Source organism: Nelumbo nucifera, chromosome 7 (assembly GCF_055504915.1).
Source record: "Nelumbo nucifera cultivar China Antique chromosome 7, China Antique-T2T, whole genome shotgun sequence".
In the NCBI taxonomy this organism is placed as follows: Eukaryota; Viridiplantae; Streptophyta; class Magnoliopsida; order Proteales; family Nelumbonaceae; genus Nelumbo; species Nelumbo nucifera.
Genome location: NC_142655.1, coordinates 35908203 through 35916106, shown reverse-complemented (window position 1 = coordinate 35916106; position 7904 = coordinate 35908203). Strand labels below are relative to the sequence as shown.

General features: G+C 39.7%; 1 protein-coding gene across 1 annotated transcript; it reads right to left on the bottom strand.

The window, feature by feature from the left end:
* Positions 1-7027, bottom strand: LOC104598340 (Glycosyl hydrolases family 31 protein). Its single transcript, XM_010260361.3, has 5 exons — positions 6349-7027; positions 4690-5414; positions 2502-2732; positions 1375-2021; positions 1-1267 (listed from the first exon to the last, which is right to left on the bottom strand). Exons 1-5 carry the CDS (start codon positions 6564-6566, stop codon positions 383-385), a joined length of 2706 nt encoding a protein of 901 aa, XP_010258663.1. The 5' UTR covers positions 6567-7027; the 3' UTR covers positions 1-382.
* Positions 7028-7904: the final 877 nt, after the last annotated feature.

The following is a 7904-nucleotide window of genomic DNA, read 5'->3' as shown; positions in this document are numbered from 1 at the left end:
TCTCTCAACAAAGAAGAGGGGAAGAATTATTGACTTGTGTTTCACAACAGAGCAGGGAAAAAGGTTTTCTGCTTTCCTCAATTACTTGCCTTCTACGTCACATTTAGCATCTTGGCTTTCTACAAAGGATCCATTAAATCATATTTAAAACCATGCTGGAAACTCTTATCTCCCTGGATGACTCATTTGACTCCCTCCAACTTACCTTTTCATGATGAAAGTGGTTCTGGAACAATTGAAACCAATTTGTCTCTCAGAATGTTTGGCTGGGAAAATTTTAATTACGAAAGCTTGAATAACATCATCTACTTATTTAAACCATTAATATATGCATATATGTATAGGTAAAGGAGTTTTGTTCTTGTAAATATTATTATTCTTATTACTGGCTGAACTGCAATTTCAATTCAAAATCCTCTCCTATTAGTATTGACAGGCCTCTGATCTCTGTTACGCCAAACCTTCCCTTCCCATTGAAACTCACCATCATCCCTGAGTTCCCATTCAAGTTTCTCCCTTTCATGGCCAAGCTATATGTCTTGATCCTCCTCACTTGTTTCAACCCTACAAAACTTACCTTCTGTATGATCCACTTCTGACTGACAGCATATCCCCCATTCTGAACCTCTGATCTGATCCTCATCTCATTCTTGAAGACCTTGCTTGCAAATCTCACAAAGCTCCATGTTCCTCCCACCCCTCCCATCTCCACCTCCTCTCCATCGTCCAAGAAAACTTCTCCTGTGGCATTTCCACTGCTGTCAACTGCCACCAAGAGCTCAAAACCAGTTTTACGGGCTGCTTCTGTTGTCGTGGCTTCTTCTTGCATGGCCAAAATATTGCCTTCCCTAACATGCACATTTATATGCTCTGGTGGGGCATCAAGTGTGACGTATTTTCCATATTTTGCACTCACTGATTGTGAATAATCAAACAGGTCAAACCACTCTCCTGCTGGGAAATATGCATCAACTGAAACCGCTCCTGGCTTCAACACTGGTGAAACCATTACACCTTTACCGATCAGAAACTGTGAGCTGATGTCATAGGTCTTGATGTCCTCAGGGAATGAAAAGAACAATGGCCGTGCAATGGGGGTTCCCCTTGTGTGTGCTTCATACATTAATGTGTAGAAGTAAGGAAGTAGGCGGTAACGAAGCCCCAGTGCCTTCTTTGCTGCAATGGAAACAGATTCCCATAGATAGAGCTCTTGTCGGATCGACTGCTTGTCTGAGTGGTCTCTAGAGAAGGGATAAAAGGCTCCTAGCTGCATTAAATTTAAAACAAAGGACATGAATGAGAAGGCCTGCAGCAACAATGTGGGGGGGGGGGGGGGTAAAGATTTGCATAGTCACTGTACTTGTAGTCTTATACCTGAATCCAACGACTGCAGAGCTCTTCGGTTGTATCCTGCATAAATCCACAGATATCAGCTCCCACCATTGGAATCCCAAATAATCCAGAGTTCAAAATTGCTGGAATTGAGTATGCTAGGCCATCCCAAGAGGCGGCATTGTCACCAGTCCAGTGTGCTGTATACTTTCCAGATCCAACAAAAGTCGACCTGGTCAGTATAAATGGTCTTTTCCCAGTCACCTTGATCAAGGCTTCATTTGTAGCTTTCGACTCTAACAACCCATAGAGGTTATGGACATTGTATTCGGTCAGATTACCAAAGTGAAGGGCTGTTGCGGGGACAGTTCTGCTAATGATGGGCCGTCTCATTCCAGCATCGTTAATTCTGTAAGGGGGGTCATCCAGTGTAGACGAGGGGGAAGGAGGGGAGGTTATGAAGTTGGAGATTTCATTCATGTCAAGCCAGAGGCCATCAAAGGAGATAATCTTCCTGAAGGCTGCAATTTCACCACCCCAAAAGATAGCAGCAGCTGGGCTTAGGAAATCAGGGAAGTAAACTGGCCCTGGCCACACACTCCCCAGGTAAGGAGTTCCATTACGCTTTATGTAGACATCTGCTTTCATACCTCGAATGTATGTACCATATGTCTCATTCACACTAATGCCTGTCACAAATGAGAGAAAAAAACTGATTAGTTATTCAAGATGGAGAACAACAATGGCTGTAGCTCGTTGGTTCTTCCTGTGTTTTAACAGATTCTAGACAATAGCAAGAAGCAATGTTTTAAAAAACGACCAGGAGCCAGAGCTGGAACCGTTCTGGCCACTGGTTTTTGAGTCGATGGTTCAAACGTTCAATTCAAACTGATGGCCTGTTCTGACAAAAGCTTTAAAAATAATTATAATAAAAAATGGCTAAAACTGTTGAACGGGTTGACGGTTCGATCACTTGGATTAATGGGTTGTTGATCGATTTAATGGTTTTTCACCAAGAATCGGATTTGGGGTAAAATGGAACCGGTTGCCTGGATGGTTTCTGGGCTGAATGGTCCAACCGTCCGGGTCAATGGTAGTTCGAAAACCATGGCAAGAAGCTTGGGTCAAAATCAAAATCAACCAAGTGTCTCCTCTGTTTGTCACCTCACCTGGATCTAAGATGAGTACATATTTCTGTCCATTCTGGTGAAGTCGATCCACAAATTTACTCAACTTGTCTGCGGGAAAGTTGACGGGATCAAGTGTGAAATCTTTGTATCCATCCATATGGTCTATATCTGTCCACATAACTTCTAGAGGAATCCCAGCTTTTGCATACCCCGCAACCACTCCCTCAAGATCAGACACATTTTTGTAGCCGTAACGGCACTGGTGAAACCCTACATAGAAAACACAGTACACACACATAAACATTGCTATATACATTAAATAACTGAGAAAAAAAATGAAAGAGTTTTGGACAAAGTTGCATGTTTCTTCTTGCAAACCAAAACAAGATAATGTCAAATTTGAAACATCCATTTTTACTCACTTGCATTTGTACTAGTGCAATTAAAATTTGTAGTGTAGGACTTGTTTACATCGAAATGCACTGTGCCACTTTTGGTCATTGGAAAAGGCCAAGCAATTAGCTGGTAATGTCACTGGAATGATGGATTGGCTTTTGTAAGGTTGTATGAGTTTCTATTAGGAAATACAATCTCGAATACAAGCATTCAATTGTTGACATTTTATTAAGAAGATATTAAAAAGGCGGGTGATTCAAACCTGATTCGGGCACATTCCATTTTATTTTGAAAAAACCCGTAACAACATTACATTAAAATAACTTTTTTTTGTTGGACTTTTAACAATAAAATCAGGAGTTAAACTATAATGTACTAATACTGAATGCAGTTAAAGTTTGTTAAGGTGTCAACCAGCTGGTTGGTAAGATCTCCTGCTGATTGTTGTAGCGGAGGCTTGGGATCTATTTAATCCCGCCTGCACGTAGAATGGGTTGGGAGATGGGCTACGTCGTTGTGTAACCTTCAAAAGAAATAAGAAAAAATGAATGTAGTTAAAGTTTACTTATTTTTTATTGGTTGACATTTTACAAATTATATTTCCACCTTTGATAAAGTATATTCATCAGCACATTCAACCAATCACCTCTTTTGCCCTGTGATTTAATTTTTCCTAAAATCAATGGTTTCTTTTCCTTTACTGGATGTGTCCGAATTGCTTTAATATATTAAATGATAAAATTAGTAAAAAATGACAAAATAAGTGTTTTTATTTTCATTTTTTTGGTGGAAAAATATATTTTACATATGAAAAAGATATGATATCTGAAAAACTTCTGACCAGTGAACTGGAATTACAAATGTGATAGTCAATGAGGTGTTATTTATCAAAATTCATGGGTGAGTTTTGATTGGTTAAAACTCTTCCCAAATCATATCTTTTCCGCATCATAGATTTTTCCCTATTCAATTTACAAAACTTAACTAGTCAAGCTTTTGCTTTTGAGATTTAGGCCATGAAAAACAAAGCCACAAGTATTTTTAAGCCTCATGTAATTGGAAAGCATTACTGTTTGAGGTCAAAACATTTAAGGCTCAGAGCCTAAAATTGGGGTTTTTTACATTTTGGACAGGAAAGCAACTTCGGATTACCTCTCACAAAATTGGTTATCACACCCACCTCACAGCCCTTGCAGCTGTATTGACAGGGAGATATTCCCGATGCACGGCTGCAAGGGCTGTGAAGACCAATTTTGTGAGAGGAAATCCAATTAGGGGAGTTGAAATCAGCCCCCCACAAGATAATTTCCCACAATGTCCCACAGCTCATCTCCGCCGGGTATTGGGAACATCTCCCGATGATGCTTCATCGTTTTTGGTATTATCATTAGGAGATGTTTCCAATACACAGTGGGGATGTGCTGTGGGATGTTGTGGGGGGCTGATTTGAACTCCGATTAGGGTAGCACAAATTAAGAAGTTTATCCGATTAGGGGGACTGATTTGAAGACCAATTTTGTGGGAGGAAATCCGATTAGGGGAGTTGAAATCAGCCCCCCACAAGATAATTTCCCACAATGCCCCACAGCTCATCTCCGCCGTGTATTGGAAACATCTCCTGATGATGCCTCATCGTTTTTGGTATTATCATCGGGAGATGTTCCCAACACACGGTGGGGATGTTGTGGGGGGCTGATTTGAACTCCGATTAGGGTAGCACAAATCAAGAAATTTATCCAAACACAACCTTACTACTTAATTACAGCAGTAATTATTGAATCAGTTTTAAGACCAGCAAACGCCAAATAGAAACAGAGTTCAGGTTTCTTACCAAATGCCCAGTAAGGAATGGGTGTAGGCCGGCCAATGAGATTAGTGTATTGCTCCATGACGGATTCCGGCGACGGTCCGGCGAAAAAGTAGAAATCAAGAACACCTCCAATTATCTTGTATGTTATACGGGATCCAGTGTATACAATGTCCATACCGTTACTGTTAAGTAACAGAACACCGTGAGTCAATCCTGCTTGAGCTTTACCATCAATTAATGGTGATCTGACGTCCATGTAGAATGGGTGAGAACCATATAGATTGACATCTAGATTTGCACTTGCAATGTCGGCATTCCACATTGTCAGTGTCTCATTGTGGGTTAGCCGGAATGTCTTCTTGGTGTGCTCCCCTAAGCCAAAGATGGAAGATTTGTCCGCCGGTAGTGACGATGAGACTTGTATGTATTGATCTTTGAACACAAGCACAGTGCCGGAATCTGACTTATCCGGTGAGGTGTCAAAGAGGACATCACCAGTGGAGCCACGAATGATGCGGAATCCAAATGGAGAGGAGGAGCTAAAGGTGAGAATCAGGTCGGATTCTGGAATGGAGAGGGAGTAGTTTTCTGATAATAGTTGGTGGTTTTCTAACTGGTTGTACCGACTCTCTGGCAATCTTCGTTGAGAGAGGTGGGTTTGGCGTGGAATTATTTCTTCTGGGATTTCCCATCTCTGGTGGTTGGAATCAGTTATACGGACTCTCAACTGTGTATCAGTCTCAAAGCTGCAAGGAGAAACAAAACATATTAAAACAAACTGTGCTCTTCTCAATTTGCATTTTTTTAATTTCCTTTCGATTTCATTCACAAATCTTAATCCAAACAAAATGCCATAGAAGCTGAAATGAAAGAATTCTAATTTCTCCACAAATCTTATTAACCCAATCAATCCCACATCTCTTGGATAACATAGCATGCCCAGTAAGGGACATAAAAGCTAAAACCAATGCAGTAATGTTCTTCCTCCATTCTGAAATAATACCCATTTCAAGCCATAGGTTTATCCTTCAATCAATATATTGAAGTAGGAACCATCACTAGAGATTTCCTTCAGTTTCATTAGCTACTCAATACATGAAAGTAAGAAAAAGAAAAGGGAAGAACTTCAAAGAAGATGCACTGAATAAAACTTATTAATTACTTTCTTCACTACTTTGTTAACTGATCAGGAGCCAAAATTAAATCAATTTAGAAGTTTCTTAATCTAGAAAGAGGAGAAAGAGTGAATGGAAACCAGTTCAGAGGGGTTCGTGAATGCAAAAAAGGTGGGTTAGGGGCGTTGATTGTCAAGGATAATCCAATCCAACGTCAAAGCAGGACATCCAGGTGGGGGACCCTCATCGATCAAAATCTAGAACATCTTTAAAATGTCACCGACAAACAAATTTCTGTTGGCCTTATCTCTTTTTAACTTGTTTTCTGTAAATTGTAATTACTGATTCAAGATGTCTGCTAAAAATGGGTTCTTATATAGTCGTAAGTGCCTATAAGATCAAGGAAGCTTCAACTTCCTCCTACTTGTAATCGATGCAACGAATGCTTAGTTTCCAAAAACATTTAGAGTGACCCCATCAATCAGACGCCATAGATTCATAGAAATGAGACTAAGAATCGTTTATCAATGAAGAAAGAAAGAGTACAATTTCTGGGTCTTCTTACCTTGCCAGAAAGCTGAGACTCTGAACATCCGGCCCGAAGACAGATGAATTCTTTATCAACTGGAGCTGGGCGGTGAGCGATTTCCCGGAGGGACCGACGTTAATCCATTTGATTTTGTAGCCAAATCCAATTGGTTCTTCACCTTCTCCATGTGACAGAGAGAAGAAAGAAAGAAAGAATAAAGTGAAGATGAGACTCATTTTCCAGCTGCTACCCATGAACTCCACTGGCAGTAACAAAGAAAACCAGGTAAGGAAGAATATCAATGGCGTACATTTATAGATTATAACCCCACACGACGTTTCTATCTAATCCCATTATTCCACTCATGGACTGTTTGCTTTAAAGTAATTAAGGCTTCAACTACACATGGGGTTATAGATTATAACCCCACATGACTTTTTTGGAGATTTCTTGTTAATTTGTAAAGTGACTCACAATTGACTTCGGATCTCCTGTCCACGAGAATTCTGCCCACCCTTATCCATAATACACTATTTCACTTGAATTGGGAGCATCTCCCCTTACATAATACTGTGTAGAGGATGAGATATTCTCCATATGTGAACAGAGGTTGAGATTCTGCAAATCGGAACTGAAGATAAAGGAAACCTTTTTTTTAAGATTGAGAAGAAATCTTGGTAATATGGATATTGACAATCTATATTTATTGTCACTCATGTTCTACCGGTGATGAATACTTCTCCAACATTGTTGAGGAAGAAGAAAATAGAAAGAAGAAAGAGAGAACTTTTGGAGTAATTATGCGGTTTCTCTGTCCATTGACTCTGTTATTTATTGATTGAGGAACCTTAATAAAGAAATATTCTGCAAATAGGAATGCAACTTGTTGGGACGAAATTAACATTTTAGACTGCTTACGGGTTGGATTAAAAAGCTATTCTAATTAGGGCTGCAACATGGGATAGCCGTCAGGAACGGTGTGGGGCGGGGACAGGGAGCCTCTACCCATCCTATCATCCCTGTGGGGATATTCATTTCCTGTGCTTCTTTATAATATTAATAATTTTGATTTTGTTTTTTTTTTTTATTTTATTTAAATAAATAAAAATAAAATAATTAAAATTTATAATCCTATTAGAGAAGATTCAAACATATTCAATTATATTTTTAAAAATATTAATATATAGATGTATGTGTACATATATACATATATAACGTATGCATACATATATACATATATATCAGTGGGGATCCCACGAGGTGGGGATCAAGGTCCCCGCGAAACGGGAAGTACTCTCCCCGTCCCCGTTAACGGGGATAAATTTCTCCATCTCCATCCCCACGGGAGAAAAATCACCCCCATCCCGATGGGAAAAATTGACATCCCTACTTCAGGTTGGGTCTATTCAAAATTTGACAATAGTCCAACCCAAGCCGAACAAGTTGGGCTATCAATAGTTTTGGTTCCAGGTATAGAACCATCCAATTGGTTTGGGGTCAAAGAATTGTGTCCCGATTATTATCAGTTTGGGACCAGTTTTGATTGTCTTGAATTGATTCAAACCCAATTTATATATATGTGTATGTGTGTG

Excerpts from the sequence above, each read along its gene's own strand:
- LOC104598340 (XM_010260361.3), bottom strand. The coding sequence starts at position 6,566 with ATGGGTAGCAGCTGGAAAATGAGTCTCATCTTCACTTTATTCTTTCTT. Across the intron at positions 5,415-6,348 it reads AGTCTCAGCTTTCTGGCAAG|CTTTGAGACTGATACACAGT; the intron begins GTAAGAAGACCC and ends TTCTCCTTGCAG. Across the intron at positions 2,733-4,689 it reads CATTCCTTACTGGGCATTTG|GGTTTCACCAGTGCCGTTAC; the intron begins GTAAGAAACCTG and ends TTTTCTATGTAG.